Source organism: Leptosomus discolor, chromosome 6 (assembly GCF_034619465.1).
Source record: "Leptosomus discolor isolate bLepDis1 chromosome 6, bLepDis1.hap2, whole genome shotgun sequence".
Lineage (NCBI taxonomy): Eukaryota > Metazoa > Chordata > Aves > Leptosomiformes > Leptosomidae > Leptosomus > Leptosomus discolor.
The window spans coordinates 15,661,241-15,685,425 of record NC_141396.1 but is presented as its reverse complement, the minus strand read 5'-3'; the positions used below and the strand labels follow the sequence as shown (position 1 = coordinate 15,685,425).

Genomic DNA, 24,185 nt, shown 5'->3' with positions numbered 1-24,185 from the left:
GAGACTGTATGTTTTGTTTCAAGTTCCAAAGGGGCTGCGATGTTACCTGTTGATCGCAGAGGCCTGACTGGGTGGAGGAGGTTGGGCCTATTTTCAGATGCTGTCTGCATGTCTAATCGATCTCTCTCCCTGGCTAGACCCTGTGACACTGCTCTGTTGAAGGTAGTTCCTGGGATCTTGGATCTCAAGTCACTTTTTCAAACAAGAATTCAAAAAGTGGGATCTGCAAATCGCTCGCAGCCTGAATAATGAAGCAGCAAGCTGAACTAGTGCATACACCAAGGCCTTGATGTGATTTACTGGGATCCTGTAGGCACATCTAAGCGGGCTCTGCTCCTCGTTGTGTCAGCCTTCTGAACCCGAGCTGGGTCTTAGAACAGCCGTAGCTTTCAGCTTGCTCTGTGCTGTCTGGGTGAATGTGGATGAATGTGCTGAGTGAATTCAGCAGTGCCAGGGGTTGGTCCTCCTTGGATAAGGAGGTGTGTGAACCCTACTTGGCTGTGAGTTTGGGTATGCTGGATGGGTAAAGGAGAGGTTTTGTATCACAAACTGGGAGCACTTCTAGGGCGAAGCACCGAGCATGGTCCTTTGTTAGAACTTCGTAGGTAATTTCCATTCTGTGAAGATGCTGCTTTTCCCATGTGATGCACAAGCATTGGAAGAGTATGTTCACTGGAGCCCCTGCCTGAGCAGGGAGGGAGTGGAATCAACCAGCTCCTCACCTCCTTGAAGGGAGTAATTTAAAAGCATGGCTTTGTTGCAGGTTCACATTATCACAAGGATTTTTCCAGCACAGCTCCCTGTCACAGTTCCTGATCTGTGCCTGTTCCTCTGCTGCCACTCGTGCCTGCTTGCTGCCTGCTCCCTAGTAGCTACCGTGGTGCTACGTATGCTCCTTGCATAAGTGGCAGAGTTGATGTCCAAGTGCCCTAAGCAATGATCTACTGCTCTAAAAAGATGCCATGACTGGAACCATCTCCCATCAGCTCAAAGCTGTAGATCCCAAAGACTGCTAGCCCAAGGTAATGATTCTGGGGACACCTCTGAGGTATTGGTAACACTGAGCTGTTGCTGAAAAGAAGGTGATTTGCATCAAGGGTTGCTAAATACCACTGCTGTATTGCTTGAAGCACTTTGGGCTCAGCATGTGAGGAGAGCTTTAGGTAAGTGATTAGGCATGAGGGTGAAGACAAGAGAGATATTGAGAGAGGGAGAGATTGAGAGAGCGAGCACGAGCTGGCAGAGCTTGGGAGTGGGGGAGGTCTGTGTCTTGGGTCCTGGTGTGTTACAGGTCCTTTCATGAAATTGGGAGGGAGGGATGGAGATATTAAATGTCTTTAGCGGTGTCCCCAAAGAGAGGCTGTGAAGGAACCAGAGTAACTGTGGGGTGGGAGGAGAGGTTCTTTATTGCACTGGGACTTGGGCAAGGCCCAGAGTAGGAATGAGCATGTCAGCTGAGCAGGTGAGCAAGTACGACTGGTGCAGGAGGCTCCTCCCATGACAGGCCTGCCTGCAGCACAGCTGCTGCTGCTGCCACTCCTGCCCTTTCATTTCTGCAGCACATGCTGGTGGGTCCTGCACTCTTGTAGCTGCTTTTGGGTTCCTCCTGGCTGAAGCCTGGAGCAGAGCTGCAGCCCCACCGTGGTGCTAGCACTGGTGGGTAGAAGGATGCACCCTCGTATCTCGGGTGACGTTGAGGAAAGGGGAAGCTGCGGTGGGGATGGCGCACTGGCTCTGCTGAGCTCTGCCAGTTGGTGGTGCCTCCATTGTCCTGAGAGGACTATGCAGGTGGGTCCCAGAGCTACCTAGCTGTGAAGCTCTAACTGGGGATGCCGCCCAGGCTCTAAGGAGTTTTCATGGTTTGAAAGCAGTCCTCATCAGGCGAGCTATGGTGGGAGCCCGAGACTGGCTTGCTTAAAAGTAGGGTTTGTTTGAGCAGGAGCCGTTCAAATGTGAACCGGGATGGAAGGACATGCAGGAATCGAAGCATGGGGATGGCTGGTGCAGAGTAGAGACAGCAGCTGGTTGGAGCTAAAGCAGCCCTGCTGGGGTTGTCCCTGTGCGTGGGGTGCTGGCTGTGCGGCGAGGCTTCCGAGGGGCCGTGTTTGTGCCCTCACGGCAGGGGTGCGCTACTGCTGCTCCTGTCGCCCCTTTCCCCTCCGTGCCATGCAAATGAAGGCAGCTGCATTTCGGTTCCTGCGCAGCCGCCCGCCTTCTGCACGTCACGTTGCGCCTGGCTGGTGGTGAGGAAGCAGTTGGGTGTCCTCCTCTTCACCCCGTGTCACAGGCTGTGCCCAGGCAGGTCTCAGTATTGATGCTGTTTGCAGAGATACCAGAGTCACAGGAGCCTCCTTCTAATGGCACGGAAGGCCTTGCGCAACAGCACGGGAGGGAGTTGCTTCCAAGCACATCCTGGGCAGGTAAGGGGTGCAAGGAGGGGTGGTTCTTTTCCAGATGGCAATGCCTTCAGTGATGGTGGCAGACAGAGGGAATTCCCAAGGGGAACGACCCATCTTTCATGTCTCTTCTGCTCATGGAGGATGGGGAGAGGGCTGCTGGCGGTGGATGCGGTGCACTCTGCGTGCTGCAGCTTCCCACAACTCATAGAAGGATCATAAATGTCGGTGTAAAGCAGCAGACCAGTGGTAAAGAGATTGACCACCCTGCCATCTCCCTGGGCCTACAAAGATTTCTCCAAATACTTCTATTAACAACAGGACTAATTTTTATTAGAAAAGGCAAAATAAATACCATGAAGCTGTGCCAGAGAGCTGCCCCCCACCTCAGCCTCTTAGCAGGCACTGCCTACTGGGTCTTGCAGTCGCCATCCCCATCGTTAGCTGCCTTTATCTTCTTCAGCTCCTTCTGCAGCTGCTCTTCTGCAGCCAGGATCTCCTTCGGCTTCTGGTACTGTAGGACAGAGAAATGCCCTTAGCCCTCCTCATCAGCCTCTGCTCCAAGCAGACCAACTGGGGCCAGGTGCTACCAGCACAGCTGGGGCCCTCCTGCCGAGGGAGGGCTTTCTGTTACCAGCTACTTCCAAAGCCTCTTTGGAGAGGTGGTGCCATCAGGCTGGAGACATTTGCCAAGACTTGGAGTGTCTTTTACAGTGCAAGTAAAACCTTCCAGTTGGATGTGGAGTCCTGAGCCCCACCAACCCCTCTGGAATATCCTAGCAAGCTGTGTCATGCAGATCCCTGGTGTGCTCACTGGCTGTATGCACACATATATTTATATATCTCTCTCTATATATTAAAAAAAATATATAATAGGCATTTTTTAGAAGGCAGACAGAGAAGTAAGAGTTGCAGTTCCTCTGTCCTCTTCTCAGAACCCCCTTGCCCAGCTGCAGTTTAGCAGTGGATGCAGGTGCTTTTTGGCAAGGGTTTGGCCTGCAGCAAAGAGAAGCTCAGAAAGACTCAAGATGCTCCTCTTGGCCTACTTCCTCCGCACGTGCACCCCCAGCTCTGCTGCGAGGTTTCCCTCGCAGGGGATGCTCTCTGAGTAGCTGACTTCCACATTTAAGAAGATGAGCACCTGCTGCTCTAAAGCATCTGTCTGCCTCTGTCTGCTCCTTGCAGCAAGTGCCCTTTTGCTAGTCTCTCACTTCCACCATGTGCCTGGATGTATGCCCTCTCCATGGGTCCTATCAATGCAGCAGGTGATTTTAAAAATTATTTATTTGTTTGACCTCTAAGTGCAGCAGGTCCTTGGACTCTTAACGCTTATGCTCTGAGGCAAGAAAAACTTGCTGTCATTGACAGTGGAGGCTTGCTTAGACCTGAGAGAGGGGATACACGGAAAACAGGGCACGACAGACACTCTTCCACCTGCAAGTCACCTTGAGCAGCGACCAGGGCCCCTCTTGAAGGCTGGGCTGTCCTGGCTAGTGTCAGCATGCCCAGCGTAATCTGAAACTCCCACTGACTGTGCGACAGAGAAAGGGGCTCATCAGTGACCCTCAGCAGATCTCCCTGCTCTGCCTCATTTCCCCACGTGTAAGAACTTTAACTTCTTTGTGGACATAAAGAGAAGGGAAAAGTGCTGTTCTGTGTGGCTAAAACCTCACCGTGATGATCAGGGTGTTGTTGGCATGGGTGAAGCTTAGAGCAGCTGCATCCAAGGGGAGCTGGTATCGGTCCAGGTCAGGAATAGAGAACTTTTTGTAGTACCTACAAATGAGAGAGGAGGCAGAAATGAGGAAGGTGAGGTTCCTATTCCCCTGCTAGCATTGCTGAGCTACAGAGTGCTGTTCTACAACGTGTAGATGAGGACAATGGACCTCTTGGGGTTGGCAAGAGGACCCTGTGCCATGTTGTGTGCCTGCTGGTGCCCCGAGGCTGGCAGGAGCACTGGAAACAAACCTCCAAACTGGAAACCAGAGCTGGCAAAGTCCTGAAGGGCTTTGGTGTGTGAAAGCAGGCCTGGTCTCTCCAGCTTGCCCTTGCATAGTGCCAGACATGGTTAGGGACAAACTACTCGGCCCTACCAAGTGGGGTCCCTTGTCTTTGTCCCTGCTTGTAGCCTCTCATTCCCAGCTCCTATTAGCTCTTGTCAAGACAGCTATCAAAGCCCTTGTGCCCTGGGACTTACTTTCCTGAGTGATGCACCAGTTTGTGTTGCATTCCTTCCTAAACCCATCTTTTTGGCCTCTTGCTGTGCTTCCTAGGTAGCTTCCTGCTTTGGTGGCATGGTGGTGCTCAGGCATACCCCTGGGCACAGAGCTCCAGGTGTAGCTGCTCTCGGTCACCTGAGCCTCTGCTCTGCAGCATCTCCATGCAGCCCCCACGCTGGCTGTGGTGCTCCTCTGCACTCCCAGCTCCCCTAGTTGTTCCCTAGTCTCTCTCCCAGCCTCCTGATCACCTCTCTCATCCAAGTAGAGGACAGAGAGGTTTTTGCCAGCTTCCTATCCAGCCTATGTCTCTCTGCTGACCTTGGGATTTGCTGAGTATGAAGGAAAGGGGATGCCTTGGAACTGGAGCAGTTATAAGCTGTCTAGGCAGCTAAGAGATTTCCTAATAGGACTTTGGGACCAGAACCTTGTAGATCTGTGTCTGTATTTGCCTTTCTTGTTTGGCATGGCTTGCCCTGCATCTGCTGCTTCTCTCTGGGACTGCACCAAATACACTAGTTGGTGGTCCCATGCCCACGTAGAGGCATGGTTGGCTTCTTAATCTCTTCCCGCGCTCTCGCGGGCAGTCCTCTCCAAGGAATAGGCCTGCAGCAGGTACGGAGTTTGCCCAGAGCAGAGCGGGAACAGGCAGCAGCTGCTGTCATGCCATGAGGGGTTCTTCTCCATTCAGCTGGCTGTATGTGAGGCTTGGCCTCTCTAGCTACCTCTACCCAAACTGCAGTTTATTTTCCAAGTCACGGTGAAAACAGCTACAAAGGGCAAATGGCTCTCCTGGTGTAGTGGGAGGAATGTACGCAGCTTGTTACCGCAGGGCTCAAACCATTCTGTGTTGTCACTGCTGTCGGTATTTGGAAAAGGTGGCAGACATGGATAATAAGGGAGATGTCAAAGGTTAAACAGCAGAGATTAGATGAACACAAAGACATGTTAAGGAAGTGTTAACTTCTTACCGATTAGACAAAAAAAAAAAAAAGCAGTACACAGAAAAAAACCCACTGTTTCAAAGGGCCTTGGGAGTCATCAATGAAACAGCAGCATTCTGCTGCCCCAGGACTAAGGAGAAGGGGAGAAGAATGGCTTTGGCTGGCCTCAAACTAAAATCTGTGACAAGATCAAAGGAAACCAGATCTGCCTGGCCACCCCCTCCTCCTCCTAACGTTACCACTGCCTCTCACTACAATAATTGAATCAGGTTTGCCGTTTGGGGAGATGGCTTTCTGGGTTTGTTTTTCGAGTTTAGTTTAATGGATTTATTTTAAAGCAAGAGGTTTTAAGCAAATCCCACTTGAGCAGCCTTTGCCGTGGCCAGAGGGAACTGGAGTGACTGGTGGAAGTGAAGAGCTCCTGTCTGGGCTGGGGAGGTAGCTGATGGGCGGTTATCCCTGCTGAGGCACGCAGATTCTCTGCCCTCGCCTCTCACCCCATGGCCAAGGGCAGTACTGCACTCTGAGCCTGGGTCCTGGCCTGAGATCCACAGTGCGTAAGTGAAGTCACCTCTATCATTTTCCTACTGGAAACCCACTTTCTGTCAGCCTGTCGGGAAAACTGCTACTGGTATGCTGAGAATGTAGAGCTGAGCTGCTCAGTAGTGACTTGGCAACCCATCCTGCTGCTTGTGCCTCTGGCTGGCGGTCAGCACAGCTCTGTGGCTCAGAAGCAGCATGGCTGACTTCCAAGGGCTGGAGAGGCTCCGAGGCTTCCTTTCTCTCCCGTAGTGATGTGCACTCTCTCTCTGGACTCCGTGCCTTTGTTGCTATCTTGGAATTAGTTGCTGAGTGGTGCCTTGCCCTGGCCGAGACCCAGGAGAAATGATATAAGATATCCTGGAGCCTGTACTAAGTGTTCTGTTGCTGGAGTCTGTCCCTGCTCCCTACTGACAGCAGTCATTCTTGTCCCCAGTGAGGCGACTTTCAGCTTTAAATCCGAAAGTCCTTAACTTTCATATGCAGGCCATGAGCTGCTGTCAGGTCATTCCACTCTCTCTGACGCTAGCCTACAAGTGTGTAGGTGTCGACTGCTCATGGGGGACTTTACTGTTTTCCTGAGAGTGGTACAAAAAAATCCTGAGGTCAGGCAGGGCACAGGTGAAGCTTCAGTGGTAAGTTATAACGTTACAGCACCTACGCAGGCAAGGAAGTTCCCACATACACACTACTGTTAGGACTGGGAGTAGATAAGCCTGTCTGTAACAGTATGTGGTTGGACTCAGGCTCACCTATTCCCTTCCTGTCCTAGCTCCATGTTTAGCCACGTGTGGTTGATGGGAATCTCGTTCATCTTTGCTACATAGGTCTCCCTACTAAAGTGCCAGTCTTCTCCTCTGAATCCCTCTGCATGCATTTAGGCCAGCATCTTTCTGTATTACAGCTGTCAATGGCTTGCTGTTTTCGTGGGGTAGACTCCCCCTTCCTCCTGCCTAGCCTCCTCCTGCTTCTGAGCCTCCAGGTGTGCTCATGTGCAGAGCTCAAACATCCCCTGAAGACTTGTGATCGGAAAGGCGTTCAGCAGCCAAAGTGGAGCAGTTCTTTGCCAACAGCACCACCTACAGCCAGCTACAAAGAGCGGCGTAAAGAGGGCAGGGGGCAGATTGGGAAACACTGGGGTTGGTTTTACTGGTGAATCTGATCCTTCTCTGTTCTGCAGCAATGCTGGGGAGGGAAGGCAGGCAGAGAGCAGCCTGCCCAGCTTTCCATACTGGTATATTATCCCAGTTTGTAAATAGCTTTCACTTACCTCCTCCCTTGTTCTTCTAACGTTCACTCCTTGCTCTCTCTTCCCAATACTACTGCTCATCCCGGCTTATCTTACTGAGGCTGTAAATGCTTTGTGGACAGTGTGTGTCTCATGCCATGAGAGATGCCATGTACTCACACAGTATAAGAAGGTGCTTAAAAGCCTTTTCTTTTTCTTCCTCCCATCTCAAATTTCTTTTCAGAATACTGTGGTGCTTCCTTCAGTCTGCCTTTTTTTCTTGCTACCTCCAGATCATGTCATTGGCATTGTGAACACAGGACACATTTATGCAGGAAGATCTGTCTGCCTATGACTTCGCTGTACCTGTTGAATCCTGCAGCTCTATGCATTCTGAGATACAATGACTAGATCAAAGTATTGTGTCGGAGGAAGAAGAAGGGGTGCTCTAGCTTCAAAAGGTCTGCAAGGCTCTTTTTGTTTTTCTAAAGGAGCAACATTTGACAGGGAAAAACAGAGCAGGCACCATGCTAGTGGACCTGTGAGATAGGTCTGCGAAGGCCAGCACAGAGGGGCTCTACTGTAAGTGTGCCTGGGGCAGCTGGGAGTGGAAACTGGACAGCAGGAGCCACGCAGCTGTGAGGTGGGGCCCTCAGCCCTGGCACGCTAAGGATAGAAGGCAAGAGAAGACAACCCCCCCTGTGCAGTCACCAGCCTGCCCTCTGTGCCAGCCCACCCCGAGGCACCGTCAGCACTGGCAGTGCTGTCCTTACTGACTTCTTGTTGGTGGTCCGGATGACACAGCAGCGCTGCTCCTTCTCCACGGAGACGCTGTAGACCTCCTTGGGGTAGGGCAGGTTACGGATCCGCCACTGGAAGCTGCTCAGGGTATCCTTCCTCATGAAGACAGGCTACAGCAAACAAGTACCTTTAGCGAGGCCCCTCCAGCTGTCTGCTCTCCTCCCTGTCCCCTTCTTCCTGTACTACCTCGAGAGGCTCCATGTGGGAGCAGCTCTCCTTTCACACTGGAGCATTAGGGAGTAACTCAAGAAACTGCCTGAGCATCACCTTCCTAGAGCTAGCCGGGCTCTGCCTTTACCCAGGGCACTGTCTGCCCTGTTTGTAGGAGGCTGAAAGTGTTCAGCAAGGGACTCGTGCAGTACAGGGTTTACAGGGAAACCGGGCCTCTTCCTCACAGGCAACCAAATACTGAGCTCTGCCTACCCTAGGGCCCTGCTGGATTCAGTCCTGGCTCTGCTCCAATTTGCTGTGCAGGGCTGTGCTTGTGTTTCAGGGCTGTAGAAAAGAGGGTGAGAGACTAAAATCTCTGCCCCCTAAGTGAGAGGGATGTGAAGATCTAACAGGCCATGCTACATTAAGGAGCAGCCTGCTATGCACTGCCCGAGTTGGTCTGTCATCATCATCGCCTCTGCTTTCCATCCACTGACTTGTCCTGGCGCTGGCCTTCCTTTCTGCCTGCTTTTTCAGAAGCCAGAATAGTAGTTGGCCGACGCAGCAGTATCGTTTCTCTGCTTAAGGAAACTACAAATCTTCTGAAGACCCCAAAAGAACCCAAGCTGTGCCTTCTTTCTACCTAGCCCCACAGCTCTGGCATGATTTGTAGTAGAGTGCTGGGCAGGTTAAGGCTGTCCCGTGGGGTTGTGAGTGATCTGCCATCTACCAACTACTGCACAACCTGCCATCTACCTACTACTGCATAAGACTAGGTAGTTTAGGTGCAGTGGTGCCTGCAGACCCTTACGTACATTGGAGCTGCTTTCCGTTATAAGCTCTGATTCCAGTGCTCCCAGGAGCGGCGAGGTTGGCTCTCCCACTTCAACCTGCCACTTGCCAGAGCCCCCGAGGGTGTTCTTTTCTCGCCATTTTCTACCTGTGGAAGGAAGAAGAAGGGTTTTCATTATTCTGCTATAAGAACTCCAACAAATGACTGCTAAAGCTGCTCAGCAAACGGAGATGATATGAAGATGCGTATCTTAATTCTGGTCATTTCCACTTCGGTGTGAATGGATTTGTTAGCTGGCCTGTTCCTGAAGGCAGAAATTCTGTACCAAGTGCTTCTTTTTTTTCTACTTGGTACTGAACCCAGGGTGGGGTTGCAACAGGTGCCATGCCACAGCTAATGTGGTTTTGGACAAAAGCCATAACCAACATCTTGCTCGTTTGTGGTTGCAGAAGCCACTAAAAAGCATATTTCACCCCAGCATGTACTACAGACTCAGTGCTTGGCCACACAAGCCTGTTGTGACAGATGAGCTGTATAAAGCAAGGTCTGCTACACCATGGAAGTCGGAGAGCCCTGGGCCCAAACCAAACCATACGTATGTCCCTACAAAGTGCAGCTACAGGCATGCTTATTTCCCAGAATATTTAGGGGCGATTACCACGGGGTCCCTCTCAACCTCTCAGTCCTGAGAGTGCACACCTGCTGCCATGCGCACCACATGCTGCTGGGGGCCAGCTGAGAGCAGCACTTACTCACTAACTGACCGGTCTTCATGTCGTACTCTTCGGCCATCTCCTTCCCATCCTCGAACAGGTAGTGGATCTTCCGCTTCCCTAGAGGCAAGGCAGGGGGTGAGGGTAAACAGGAATACACCCACCCCTGCGTCTATGGCCTTGTCCCGCTGTCTGGGGCCGTGTCCCCGCGTTGATGGCCCAGTGTCCTTTGCTGGGGCCCCGTCCCGGGTGCAGGGCTGTCCCCGGGAGCGCTGCCCTCCCCCCCCCCCCCCCCCCCGCTCGCTCGCTGCAGGGTCACCGCAAAACACGTCGGGGACGGGGGAAGGAGGGCGCTATCCCGTCTGGCCGCCGCGGTTACCGTCCTGCACCAGCGCTGTCTTGCTGGCAGCCCGCAGCCGCTCCAGCCAGCTCGGCACCGCCATGGCGGCCGGGCCCCGTCGCCAGGGCAACGGCCACACTTCCGGCCGCCACCCGGAAGCACTTCCCGGCCGCGGCCCGTAGGTGAGAGCGGCCCCGCCGCTGGGCCCGGCCCCGGGGCCCATCTTCCCCCCCCCCCCGCCCCGTCTGGTGTAGGGGGGCCCTTCCCCTCCCCGCAGCTGGGGTCGCGGAGCGGTCCAGCCGCTGCTCCACTGGTGGAGGTGGTGGTGGGGTCTCGGCCCTCTCGCTGCCCCTCCTCAGGCCGGGGCGCGGGGGGGGGCTCCCGCCTTCCCCCCCCCCCCCCGCACCTTGGTCCTCGGCTCCCCGGGCCTTGGGCCTAGCCGCGAGGTTTCGGAGGAATTGGCTCCTGCACCCGGGGCCTTGGGTGCTGCTCGTCCTGGGGCGAGCCGGGTTGGTGGCATTGAAGCCGTCGTGGCCTGAGGCTGCTGGCAAGGCAAGCTTGGTACCTGGTGTGCGTGCTTCGGTGTAGGTTAGTTAAAATACTGCCTAGAAAAACACTCTTCTAAGGCCTGAAGAGGACTTAAGCACCTAGGAACTTGGGGGGGGCGGGGGTTGGTGTGTTTTGGTTTTTCTTTGTATAACAGAAAGTATTACTTTTCAGAATTGGGGGGCAGGGTATTGGTCAAAATGTACTGGAAACAGAAAGGTTTCTGTGAAGCTACATTTAGAAATGTATCAGGGTTTCTTCTCTCCTGAAGATGAACTCTTCCTTGCAGAAGCAAGGAGTTTAGTCCAGCTCTGGATCAGTCTTCCAGAGGATTATGTTTAGCATTTGGATCAGAAGGTGACCTTAGGGAGAAGATATGGCCAGGTGAGACCATTTTCAGCTCTTCCGGGTTTAACGTGATAGGTTTGTGCTGGCTTGTGTGCGAGAAACCTCCCATCGCAAAGTGCTGCACTAAGAGGAAACCTTCAAGCTGGTGTTGGTGTAACACTGCAGCTGGGTGGAGGGGGCTGTTGGGATATATGGTGATTTGGGGCTTTCTCTAGGCTATGGAAAACCAAATTTCCTGGCAGCCTGGGCCAGTAGTTAAAGCTCCAAATTCTGCCTTTGCAAGGTTTGTGATGGTAAAGCTACAATTGTAACTGTATTGGACTTGGCTAGTTAATCTTTACTAATTTGCTCTTTCCAGCTGAAGCTGGGTTGGGGCTCTTTCTCCTGTGGCTGTATGAAACACTTGGTGCTGATCAGCTGCTTTATCTCTTCTTGTTGGTGTCTGGAATTCAGCCCTGGCAGGAGAGGCGTTTCCTCTCCCTCTTCATGGGAATGTGCTTGAGGAATGTCTGGGAAATAAAGTCACTTCTGTTGGCTGGGCAGGAAGGACCTCCAAAATGTTAAATTAGATGAACGCTTTCTATTGTAAGAACCCTGGTTTAGTGGTTTCTAAGACACTCAGGGTCTTCTTAAGTGGCTTTTTGGTGGTTTCTAACTTAAATTTTTCTGACCTTGTGGGCTGAAATTCTTTCTTCCAGGTGCCTCCATCAGGGCAAGCATTTTTGGAAGTCCATAACAAAAAAACCCAAACCAAGGAAGTCAATGAGCAAAATAAGTGACTCTTGTTGTGAAGGTGTAACACTGTTCTAAGCTGCTCCCTCTTTCTTACCGGTATTCAGCAGTCACAGCTAAACTTTCCACCAAGCCTATGGAGCCACAAGGGATTGTGAAAGCCTTTCCCAAGAGGAAGAAGGTGAGAGATGAGTCAGGGAAAAGTGTCCCTCCAAAGATCCCAAAAGAGGAAGGAACAGAGGTACCTGAGGGTAAGTCCTGCCTGCCTGTGACATGGAATATAATACTCCTACCCCAGCTTGCTGTCTGAAGGTGCCATTCCCCCAAAGGCTGCAAAGTCTGGCCCCCAGGTGTGTTTTCTGTAGAGGCCATGGCCAGGTTGCACTGATGTGTCCAGCTCGTGCTCCTCAAAGACTGCCTGCCACTGTTAGTGCTGTCAAGTCCTATGTGAGACATGTAGCCCGGTTGGTTGGGGACACCATTTCTCTTGTCACTGATCTCCTGCTCCTGTGTTTTCCTCAGCAGAGTGGCTGAAACCAGTCACTGCCTACGTGTTGCAAGCTGGTATTGGCCAAGCCAGGGCAGAGATCTTCCACAAGCAGATTGTCCAGAATGGGGGTGTTGTACACAACCAGCTCTCCTCGGAGGTGACACATGTCATCGTGGCTGAAGACATGGACTGTGATCGGGCCCTTCGGCTCCTCAAGTTAACCAAGCTGCCTTCAGGGTTGCAGCTAGTGAAGGCGTCCTGGCTAAGTGCTTGCATTAGAGACCAGAAGCTGCTGAGCACCACTGGCTACTGTGTCTTTATCCCTCACAGGTATGCAAATGCCACGCTGTCATCCCTTCTTACAGCGCTTCTGTCCTAAACTGAGCAGCACTAAGATTTGACCTCTGCTCAAAATCTTGGACTGCAGCTCCTTGCAGCTCCTGTGGTCATGACTCAAGGTCACCTTTTCCCAAACAGACTGTGAAATTTAGTGACTTTGAGACCAGTTGCCATTCTGTGGGGTAGCAACGTGTGGAACAGGGCCCAGAAGTGCTAGGAGGAGTCCTGGCACTTGCTACAGGTGCAAAAGGCACCTCTTTCTCTTGTGATAACAAGGAGGTTGCTTTTAAAAATGCTGAGGATTAAATGCTGTTTTTTACTTATGGCAGATGAAAAGTAGACAGAGAATTGACAACTAGGCACAAGAGGAAATAAGGAATGGAGCAGCAGACAGCCACCAGTTAGGATCAAAATGTTTTGGCAAAGTTTTGGAGAAAGAGTCTGAGAGTGAGGTAGGAGTGGAAGTTGCAGGTCAACGAGGTGGATGGAAATTGGGGAATTGAGCCAAAACCAGAGTAATTGATTTGTGATCTGAGAGAGTACAATTCATATGAGTTGTTTGCTCCATCCCAAAACGCGCAGAAGGATTTCTCAGTCAAACTTCTGGGGGCTGAGAAGCCCTCCTGCTGTACTAAGGCATCTGATCCATGGCAGGTACTTGGAGGAGGGAGAACTGCAGAAAGAGCCGCAGCAGCAAGTCCTGGGCAGTGAAGAGATCCAGCCCCCAGCAGAGGAGGGAGCAGTGAAACCAAATACTGAAGCACAGGTGGGGGATTCCTCGCAGTGGGGCCTGGGCACCCTTGGACAGCAGCAGGTGGCTGAGGTGAGGCTTCCCACACAGGCCCTTCTCCTTGTGAACAGATCCTGCATGCTGCTCTTCCTGGCTAAGAGCACCCCTGCAGCCATACAAAGCCAGATTTCCTTAGCAAAGGAAAGGCGTTTGGATGTTTCAGTGGTTTGGTGCTGTCACACTCAGCCTGTGGACATGGTTACGGCTTCACTTTGTCCCTTTTAAGTGTTAAAAGTAGAAACACACCCCTTAAATTCCTGTTCCCATCAGAACATTTCCAGCTGAAGCAGTCCTGGTGCTCTGATCAGGCGAAAGCTCACTCTGGTGATCATGTTTCCTTTTGAGGAATATTCCCCGACTGAGAATATCTCCCTTTCAGGAAGCGGTCTCTGATATTTCATCCCCTGTTCCTCCCCAAGCCTTACTGACCCACTCTCCGCTCTTTGGCAAGCACCCTGTTCAGACACATGTGCAGTGGATCAGGTTGCCCCTCGAACGATTGTGGTGGTGTGCTTAAAATATCTGTGCTGGGTGATGAGTGGCCTCTGCTGTGAGTCAGCTTCTCCGACCTGCTGTTAGCTTTCTTTCCTTTCTCTGTATTTTTGCTTAAGTTTGCCAGATTCTTTCTGGGCATTGGCATCATTCAAATCTATCTGTAGCAGAGTTACCCCAGACCTCGTGGAGCAGCAGCTGCCTTGTGATGCTGGCATCTGTTTTCTAACACAGTCACAAATTTTGTTTCACAAAATCCTGTAGTTACTCCCTAACTGCCAACCCACTGAGGGCTCCTTTGGTTTAGGCTTTCTCTTGTATATGTGTAGGGGGATCTTTTCTCACCAGACTTACTATCCAGTGTGCTATAGGCAGAGCTGACTGCTTCTTAACTGCATCACCATTGCAGCTACCCCATCTTTGATGTTTCTTGTAACTCTGATTTAGTGACAATAGTTATTAACAAGTCTCACACTTAATGGGAGAAAGGATCTTTTGTATTGTTGCAGATCCTGTGATATCTGCCCTGCTTTCTGATCACGTTTACTTTGGGTGGTCAGACAGCTGCGAGAGTCTGAAGCCTTATTGCTTTTTTTTCCTTTTAATTCCCGGCAAGCAATGATAGTTCCCGTGAGTCTGTGCACAAAAGCAATATTTGTAGACACTTCAGTAAAATCTCTTGTCCTAAGCTTAGGACTGTGTGAGTTTGAGGAGTAGAGGAGAACCCACAGGATATGCTTTAGAGACGGTACCAACCACTTTTGAGACCCAGCTACAACAGTAAAGCTGAAGCTGAAATCTCAACTTAGAAGTAGCCTCCATTTAAGCACAGAGACTTTTCTAGCTTGGGTGGATCTTCTTTGTCTGAGAGATAAGTGTGCCAGTGCTTCATACAGAGCAGGGGCTGCTCTGGGAGTTCTGTGTTTGGGTGTAAACTCCTGTGAGAAAACCCCGTTACCAATCAGACTGTAGCAACTGCTTTGTGACTGGCATGTGGATGCAGTATTTTCTGCAAGGCAGCCTTTGGAAGCGGTGCCAGTTATTCACTGTCTGAACCCTGAAGCTGTTACCCCAGGCTGCCTGCCTCCCTCTCAAGTGGCATATTGCCTCAGCTACTGGGCTTCAACTGCTGTCCTGGCTTCTGTGCCGTGCTCCAGACAAACCATGGACATCCCAGTCTCGCCCAGCTCTAGCAAGTCAGCTGCTGTAGGATCCTGGAGTATCTTAGAAGCTAACGGGACCAGCTGGTTTTGCATGTATTGTTGTAAAGAGTCCATCAGCTTTGTTGGCGAAGCGTTGAGAGTCAGGGGTTTATGTGCTGTTTCACCTGTGTGACACTGCTGGCTGAGAGGGTTGGGAATTGCATGCTCCAGCTGCAGAGTTGTTTGCATTGTGGTTGGATAACATGCTCCTTAAATGCTTTTAAGGGGCTTACTAACCAATCTGAACGCTCTGAGGCTTTGCTGCCCTTAGAGGGGACAGTGTCTTAAGGGAGTCATGTTTCAAGGCGAATAAAACTACTTTAGTCTATCAAATCCTCAGTCTGACCCAGTTTTCAGAGTTATAAAACAAGATTACAAAAGGGAAACATCCTGCCTTTTCTGCCTAAAGACTTCAGCTCTGTATCTTGTGGGAATTGTGTCTCCTGACCTCCTTAGGCAGCAGAACCAGAGGTTGTAAGGATATGGTTCTGACTTAGGCTGACGCTCTGCAGAAGCTCATGACAGGTCTTGTGTGCCACGTGTAATTGCTGGGCTGATTCCAAACAGCCCTGTGCCATTCAGGGTTATTTCCACAGCACAGAAGCTCTTGGATCTCCGTGGACTTCGTGGACTCCTGTGTTTATACATCAGGAGAGATGGGGACCCCAGTGAGCAAAGCAGTCTACAAAGCCTCTGTGTGGCTTCCCGCTTCTATCCCCTTTTGTTCCTTACCTGAAGCCAAGGCTCATTGTTTCTTAAGTCTACACAGAGGCATCCTAATGCTGAGGGTATCAGCAAATGTATACATTGGTTCTTTCTTCTGTCACTGAGGAATGTGGAGTCCTTTGTGTCATTCCTTCCTCCCCCTTTTCTCTTGCAGATAGCCATGGGGAAAATGGGGGGGTTGTAATTTACTACCCTGTTAAGATTTTGTCTGTAACATGAAAACAGAGTTCAGTGCCTGTCTCTTGTCATCTACATCATGGGGTGGAGGGTGCAGTGGCTGAATGTGAGAGATGTGTCTGTGCAGCCACCAGACCAGCAAAAGTTTCCCAGTGGGAGCAGGGAGTCAGGATCTCCCTCAGCCAGGGATTTCAGCATTGTCATACCATGCTGCTGGCAGCAGTTGCTCACTTAAGCAGTGTCTTACCTCAGGTTTAGGTCTCAGGGGCTTGGCTAGAAGAGGTGCGTGGGTGCTTGGATCACAGGTGGACAGCAGCCTCTAGTCTCCTGTGCTTTGTGAGATGTGCACGTAGCTTCAAGGGGTGCATGTGTAGCTTGAAGCGGGAAGAGCTGCGCTGTGCATATTACCAACCACTTCTAGAGATGGCAATTTGAGCACTGCATGCCCTGGAGGTTGGTTACTGCTCTGACTTCCTACTGTCAGTATCAGTCTGTGCCAAAGGGACATATGTGGAGCGTGCACTTATTCTCACATGGCTGCTTTTCTACCTCTCCCTAAAGAAAGACTCTGATGATGAAGACAGTGAAGGAGAAGATGCTAGTGTCACCCAGGGAGATCTGGAAGCATTGATTTCTGGCCGCTACCCTGTGAAATCATCAGAGGAGACCAGTGACAGCTCTTCCACCATGGCCCAGCCTGCCAGCAAGTGGGTTTGTGCCCAGTCCTCCAACAGCAAGAAGGAGAATCACAACCAATCCATCACAGAGAAGCTGGAAGTGCTGGCAAAGGCCTACTCTGTCCAGGGGGACAAGTGGAGAGCTCTGGGCTACTCCAAAGCCATCAATGCGCTCAAGAGCTACCACAAACCAGTCACCTCCTTCCAGGTAAAACACCTTCCCAGGGTAGTGGAGCAGGGAGATAGACCCAGCATCCTAGCTCTGTTATGAGCCAGGTCCCTTCCTCTTTCTGTACATGGAGTAGCTTACCTCCAGGCCTTGGGAATTCCTTCCTGTGTGGTGACTTCAATGGAAGTTGTGTAGCAAGTGTGAGTTGGGATTCATTGACCACCTGCAGTGTTTTCAGAAGAGCGGAAAAGTGGGGTCCAAGGCTCTTAGGGCCAGATCTGAGCACTTGTGAGATAAACACCTTCCCCAGGCACAATGCAGGGACATTTTCACCTTCCTCTTAAGCATCAGCAGCTGGCCAGCACTCGAGATAATATAGAAAACTAACTAGATCTGAGCCTTATTGACTGTGACGGTTCAGCTGTTCAGTGTGTTAGTGTTTCAGTCCTACTCTGCATGCTTGTCCTTTTCCACTTGGCATTGAGTCCATGTAGCCTACGTGAGCCTGGGCTGGAGAGGAGATTATCGGGCAGAATAGTCCTGTCACTTACCAGTCACTGATCAAGTGGCTAACCAGGCTCTGAGTGGGTAGCAGTTCCCCAGCTTGTCTGTGATCTTCACTTTTCCAGTAGTGGCTCTGGTTTCTTGCTAGGAAGCCTGTAAAATCCCTGGGATTGGGAAGCGGATGGCAGAGAAGATCCTGGAGATTTTGGAGAGCGGGCACCTACGCAAGCTAGATCACATCAATGAGAGTGTGCCTGTGCTGGAGTTGTTTTCCAACATCTGGGGAGCAGGCATCAAGACAGCTCAGATGTGGTACCAGCAGGTAAGTTTAGTGCCCTACACAAGAAGTTGTCAGACTATGGTTTGAAGACTGCTGCTGAGCGTAGGAGAATTACTTTCACAAATAGTTTCCAATTACCAGTGTCCACGGGTGGGATTTGGATCTGGTTTTATGGGAGGAGCTATGAGGCTGGGTCCCATTGTGGATGTGCTTGGGGAGAATGGAGTGCACCTGGTTGAGACTTGAGTTTGGGTGGGGGTAGAGGACAAAGATTTGTGATGGGAGTGGGGGTCACACTGCTGCTTCTGTTTAGCATCACTGCTTGGAACTCCTCTCACACTGCTCATGGCCATGACACTGCTAAGAGCCAAGCTTGAACCAGGACATCTTGGCCATGAAAGCTTCTCATCCAGTTGCTGGCCTGTTGGCCCAGCTGGCTCCTGTAGCTGTCAGAGCAGCTGTCCACCTTGTCTGGAAGTTGTAAAAATGAGTTTCAAGTAATTGTGCCAACAGGAGCAACCCAGCCCACTGAGTGGATTCTTTCTTTAAAAACAGTTTGTCTCCTGAGCACAGAGCCACTGAAGCCTGGTTTCCTGTAGTGTTTGGTTTGTGACAGGAATCTTTGCTGTCTTAAAAATATGCTTGTGTTCATGCTGTAGGCTTTCCTTCACTGGGGTGTTCTGGGTGTTGTTTCTTTACCTGCATTACTTGTCTTCCTTCAAGCTGTAGGAAGATAATGCCTTAGGAACAGTTGCCTTCTGTGAGGTTCAGTTAAGAATCATGGTCATTGTGGGGTGGAGATCAAAGGTGTGCGTGAGTAGTGGGATTGCCTAAGTACCTGCTTTTAGGAACCGGCCCCTAAGTGATACCTCTGCATGTGATCTCAGAAGCTATGACTGGCCTGGTCTTGAGATAGGTTAAATACAATCTCCCTAAATCTTCATCAAAAGTATTTGAAGAGCAAAGTCTTGGTAGGTTTTTGAGTGTCATCTCGTGGTCTGCACTAGGGTTTCCGGACGCTGGATGATATCCGCACCAAAGCGACTCTGACCAGGCAGCAAGCTGTGGGGCTGAAGCACTACACGGATTTCCTGGAGCGCATGCCTCGGGAGGAAGCTGCAGAAATAGAACAGACCGTGAGTAGCTCAGCCCCGGGCCCTCAGAGTGGAGTCCCTTGCTGTTACAGCTGAGCTCTTCAGCCTCTCTTCTGAGTAGGGCTGGTGCCTGGGGGACCCTTGATGGGCACGGGCACACGAGACACCTACTTTGCTCCATAGGAAGGGTCAGTTTGAGTGCCTGGAGAGGAGCAGGATACTTCACAGGTGTCAGTTCTACACACTGCTTTGAAAAACGCTGCATGTGGCATGGTGGGATGAGCAGGTTCTCAGCTCCTCTTCCCTGCCTCTCCTCATCTCCGAGGTGTCTGCTCTCAGCCAAGGCCCCTGAGCTGTCTCCCTGGTGCTGCTTCTCCAGTGAAAGTTGTGAGCACCCTGTGATCTGGTTGTCAGTGGGAGAACAGAGCATGGATATCCTTGCTGGAAGCAAAGGGTATCCAGGTTGCAGATGGGTGCTGCTTGCTCTGGTATGACGTGGCACTCCAAGATTATGGGGTGCTAAGCCAGTGTACCCTAATGTGAGCAGAGAGCTTGGGGGACACTGTCATTGCTACCCCTGTGCTCTCTGATCACCATGGAAGCAGCAGCCAGCGTGACCCTGTCACTCGGCCACAGGGCCTGGCCACAAAGAATACGCTCCTGCCAGGCTCCTGCTGGGGTGTCAGTCCCGTGTGCTGGATTAGCCATTTTGGTGGTGAGTGGTCCCTTTCCCAGGCAGGCTGGGTCGAGGAGCTGGCTCTTGGGGGTGGGTCTATTGTTATCTTGATGGGATTACTGCGCTCCCCTCCATACACACATACAGACCTCTGATGCAGGCCCAGGAGAGAGAATGAGGGATTAGTCACTGTGCTGCCTGTCATAGTGAGATCTGAGGAGCTTTTACGCTCTCGGGTGGGGCTGGGAGTTTTCTAGAAATCTTCATTTAAAGCCAGAAGGGGGGCAAGGACACCAGAGGAGGGCTTGCTCCGCATGAGAAAGGCTTGTGGCTTCTTGGAGCACCTCTGGGGCAAAGGTTAATGGGTTTATCTCTTGCTAATGAAGGATGATCCCCAAGAGTGACAAGGGGCTGTGGGCATGGACACTGCCTTCCTGAACCCCAGCCTCTGTGATGGCCTCGTCACTGGGAATTACCGAGCCCCTAATTATTTGCTGCCAGCAGGGTGATTGGCACAATCAGACCAAGAATACTTTACTCCTGTCCAAGGACTTGGGAGCCTTTCTTAAGCATTTAATGAATGAAGCCATCAGAATTAGCACTGTCTGCATGAAACAGGAGCTGGGGTCCAGCCTGGAGGTGACTGCATGAGGGGAGTTTCTGATTATATGTGTCTGATTGCTGGCAGCAGCATGTTGGCATCCATTTGGTCTAAAATGCTGGGATATTTGTGGTTTTTTCTGAGTCAGGAAGCCCAGCTCTCCTATGAAGGCAGAGCTCCTGGCAGGAGTGGGCTACAAGGGGCACTCACATATTTTCTGCTGTCTTGGGTCCTGCTGGGGAGACTCTCTATGAGCCTACCTCTGCTTCTGAAACAGGACCTGTGACCATCTTGTGTCGAACTAATTCTCTTTGTGGGCAGAGCAGGTGAGCTTTGCCCTCCTGGCCCACAGGAGAGCTGAAAAACCTCTTCTCTCGTGCTGTTTCAGAAACCGAAGGTTCCGACAGGTTGTGCTGTACTTTGCCTCGTCAGCATTGCTGCATCTTCCTGCTTGTCCCAGCTCAGCGCCAGCCCGGTGCCCCCAAGAGCTGATGATTGATGGTAGTGCCATGGTAGATCGTTGTACTGTATGGCAATGTGCTGGGCGTTTGCAGGACTGGTGGAGGCCACCTCAGCTCAGGTGGCTCCTGACAGCAGGCCAGCCCCCTTGGTGGGGCAGTTTGCCATGCCTGCCTGGTGTCAGCTCTGTATGGAGGCCCTGGAGGTGCAGGACAGGCTGCAAGGCAGGCATGAGATCCTTTGCTGCCTTGATGGAAGGGGCATGAAGAGACTGGTCTCTGACTCCTCATCTCTCTCTCTCTCTCTCTCTCTCTCTTTTCTTGGAGGTCAGACAAGCTGCCCTGGCCCTGAAGCCTGGGCTAGTGTGTGTGGCATGTGGCTCCTACCGTCGGGGGAAGCCCACCTGTGGAGATGTGGATGTGCTGGTCACTCACCCAGATGGGCAGTCTCACCGTGGGGTGTTCAGCAAGCTGCTCGACAGCCTCCACAGGAGCGGTAAGATGGTTGGGGACTGGCACGTGGTGCTCGAAGCTGTTCTTAGCATGGCCAAGCTGGGGAGGTGGTGAGGTGGATGGTGTTCATTGATGGGCAGGTGATTGCTTTTCCCAAGGAGGGGACATCTTGTAAGTCATTAAGAATACTGCCCCTGGTCCTGGCCCTGCTCCAGTGGCAGCGCCGCAGAGAGTGTTAAGGAGGGAATGTTGCTGCAGCTCAGCAGGGCCTCTGTGTGAGGCTGTCAGGGCTGAGGCTGGGCTGTTCTTGGGGTCCCACACCATGTTATGAGACACCTCAGCTGCTGTCTGGACAGTGGGGAGTTTGGGGTGGGGATGTGAGTCTCTACCATTCAGCTCTTCTCTGCCTGTTCTCTCTCCCCAGGCTTCCTTACTGACGACCTGGTGAGTCAGGAGGACAACGGTGATCAGAAGAAGTACCTGGGGGTGTGCCGTCTCCCCGGGCCGGCCCAGCGTCACCGTCGGCTTGACATCATCGTGGTGCCTTACAGTGAGTTTGCCTGTGCCCTGCTCTACTTCACCGGCTCGGCCCACTTCAACCGCTCCATGCGGGCTCTGGCCAAGACCAAGGGCATGAGCCTCTCGGAGCACGCCCTCAGCTCGGCCGTGGTGCGAGGCCCCAGAGGTGTCAAGGTGGCATCTGGCCATACTCTGCCCACTCCCACCGAGAGAGATGTCTTCATTCAGCTGGGGCTGCCTTACCGGGAGCCCTCAGAACGGGACTGGTGACACCTGGCTGTCACCCAGCACCCTGGGCCCACTGCCGTGCTGCTGGTTTGAAGGGTGCTGGTTTCCCTAATGCTGCTCTGCGGTGACTGCAGACTGGGGAACATATCCCAGCAAACGGAGGCTCCTAGCAAACACGGGGCCCTGCTGCTAGCAGAGCTGCGTGGCTTCACCCAGCAGAGACCATGGGCTGAAACCACGCTGCAAGCACTACCTGATGCCACAAGCAGCCCGTGGCTACCAAAAGGGCTTGCTGCCCATCAACTACCCTGGCCCTACTCTCCCCAGGGAAGCTTCAGAAGGCCAGGCTGCAGAGCCTTGTGATCCAGCCCCTCCCAGTGCTTGGGAACAGCGGAAGTGGGATTATCTTCCTCTGTGTCTGTGCACAGATACCCCAAAATCTCTGGCCTGACCTGTGCATGAAGGCAACCAGGGTCTGGTTTGGCCCATCCCCCCTCTCACTACTGCTGGTAGTTGCTACTGTGGGAATTGTGAAGAGTCCCCCTGTGCTGCTGCTGTGTCCTTCCTCCCTCTGAGCTGATGTCCCCTGGTGGGTCTCCCTGCATGGGGTTGGAATGCTGCAACTGCCACCAGCTTCCCCTGGTGCCAGGTAAGCCCTGAAGGAGGCATAGGGACCTGATGAGCACAGCACAGGTGCTGTGCCTGCTTGCTCTCAGCCCGTCGTTGTGTGCTGAGGATGCTCCAGTGCAGAGCTGTGACCCCCCCCGATGTGGCCTCAAGGGCTCCTTTCCTCTCAGCACAGGAGAGGAGCGGACCTCGCGCCTCGGGGAGCTGTGCTCAGGAAGGGTTTGAATGTGATGGCACTGAAGGTGGCCCAGCAGGGCGGTGTGGTGGTGCATAGAGGCACGGAGGCAGAGGGAAACCCAAGGAGATAGGTTGGTTCTAATTTGGGCGAAGCAAAGCTTTCCTCCGTGTGTGTTTGTGTGTGTGTAAGCCATGGAGTCATCTGGTCTTTGATCAGAGAAAGTGTGTGTGTGTGTATTTGAGTATACATGTATGTGTGGCTGGCCCTGTCAGTTCCATGGGAGTGAGTTTTATTTCTCAGGAAACCTCAACTATTTTTATATTCTGGAGATGAATGTCCCAGAGACTTTCAGTGCTCTGTCTCTGTTATGGGTATTGCAGTGGTTCCTGCTGCTCTGTGGCGTCGGCTGCCAGGAATGCCGTGGTGGGTGTTTCTGTGCCAGGACCCTGGGGCTCCCTCTGGGCCCAGCCTGGCCTCCAGCTCCCTTGTCCTGTGGGGGACCCGGCCACCCCTGCTCTGCACTCTGCCGCGTCTTTGTCACGTGTGGTGACAAGCTGCGTGTTTGCTGCCAGGGCAGGCACAAGGGCATTTAAACCTGGTGGGTTTGCACAGTTTCTTGCTGCAGTGTCAGCCGTGGCTGCTGGGCACAGTAGTGGGGTGGGGTGTTTGCTGGGGGGGCTTCACCCCAGCAGTGTCATTTGTCAGCCCAGCCTTTATGCTGAACACCTGATGGAAATGAATGTCTTCTGGCATGTCTTGGTGCTTTGAAGTTTGAAGTATAATAAATCCCGTCTCTCTTTTTCCTTCGCATCTCTGTCTTTTTGCTCTCTGCCCTGCAACTGTTTGGACTCTTCTCTCTGGCTGACCAGGAGCTGCTGCTGTGCTGGCCTGTCTCCCCATTTTCAGTACAGGCAGCGAGAAGGCAGTGAAGACCTTCACACTTGAATCACCACTTCTGGCTCTCAGGGCAGGGAGTTGCTGGCCATCATCCTCCCATGGCTCTGTCCCAGCATCCAGCTGGCCACGTGGCTGAGCTGGGGCTGGCCGTGCCCAGAGAGAGGAGCAGTTCCCGAGCTCTGAGCCTTGGGCTGAGCTCTTGCTTCAGGTGTGGAGTCAGGAAGGGATTGCTGTCAGCTTTTCCATAGTTCATCAGTCGTGTGTGTGTGAGTTGGCTGCTTCTCTGTCGCCTGTTCTGTGCCTGGAACATGGCTCAGTCTCCTGAGTATGGAAATGCGTTGGTTGTCCAAGGGGAATCTGATCGGCCTGGAAGCCAAGGGAGCACATGGGGGTGAGCAGCAAGAACGATTGGCTCAAAAGGGAGAAGCTGGAGAGGGACTGGGGCTGCTGGGGCAGAGCCAGCGAGGGCTGGGCTTGGGTTATCTGGGAGTGAAGGGGGGTCGGCCTCAGACCAGGGCCTGGGAGGTCCAGGGGCACGCTCTCTCCCCAGGAGGGCTGTGCAGTCCAGGGACCAGCCCCCACCCTTGGCTGGGCAGGGCCACAGCTGGCCCCATCCAGGGCTGGGGCTAGTCCTGCCTCAAAGGGGGGTTGGATGGGGGCTTCCCCTCCCTGCAGCGCTGCTGGGATGATGCTGGAGGATTTTTCCTAGAGCCTTAGGGCTGGTAGCCCTGGGCACGGGCCTGTTTCTGCCTGGGCTGGGGCAGGCAGCCGAGTATGGGGCTGCTCACCTCGGCCCCTTGAACACAGGTTTGCCTCCAGCTCTGGAGCTGTTCCTGGAGGGCTGGGGCTGCCCCTCTCACC

At 52.6% G+C, this 24,185-nt stretch overlaps 2 protein-coding genes across 4 annotated transcripts; one reads left to right on the top strand and one right to left on the bottom strand.

Moving 5' to 3' along the window:
• Positions 1-2,314: 2,314 nt before the first annotated feature.
• POLL (DNA polymerase lambda) lies at positions 2,315-23,237 on the top strand. 2 transcript variants are annotated; one of them, XM_086466368.1, is made up of 9 exons: positions 2,315-2,420; positions 11,855-11,998; positions 12,270-12,567; positions 13,231-13,399; positions 16,525-16,848; positions 17,462-17,635; positions 18,601-18,729; positions 20,750-20,918; positions 21,300-23,237. In XM_086466368.1, exons 1-9 carry the CDS (start codon positions 2,315-2,317, stop codon positions 21,662-21,664), a joined length of 1,878 nt encoding a protein of 625 aa, XP_086322494.1. In that variant the 3' UTR covers positions 21,665-23,237. The 2 variants fall into 2 exon arrangements, with proteins under 2 accessions (XP_086322494.1, XP_086322495.1); XM_086466369.1 differs by lacking the exon at positions 2,315-2,420 and having other exon boundaries at positions 11,865-11,998; positions 13,213-13,399.
• On the bottom strand, positions 2,709-10,224 carry DPCD (deleted in primary ciliary dyskinesia homolog (mouse)). 2 transcript variants are annotated; one of them, XM_086466937.1, is made up of 7 exons: positions 10,161-10,224; positions 9,821-9,901; positions 9,091-9,215; positions 8,102-8,235; positions 6,372-6,378; positions 4,070-4,129; positions 2,709-2,910 (listed from the first exon to the last, which is right to left on the bottom strand). In XM_086466937.1, exons 1-7 carry the CDS (start codon positions 10,222-10,224, stop codon positions 2,806-2,808), a joined length of 576 nt encoding a protein of 191 aa, XP_086323063.1. In that variant the 3' UTR covers positions 2,709-2,805. The 2 variants fall into 2 exon arrangements, with proteins under 2 accessions (XP_086323063.1, XP_086323062.1); XM_086466936.1 differs by lacking the exon at positions 6,372-6,378 and having other exon boundaries at positions 4,070-4,172.
• Positions 23,238-24,185: the final 948 nt, after the last annotated feature.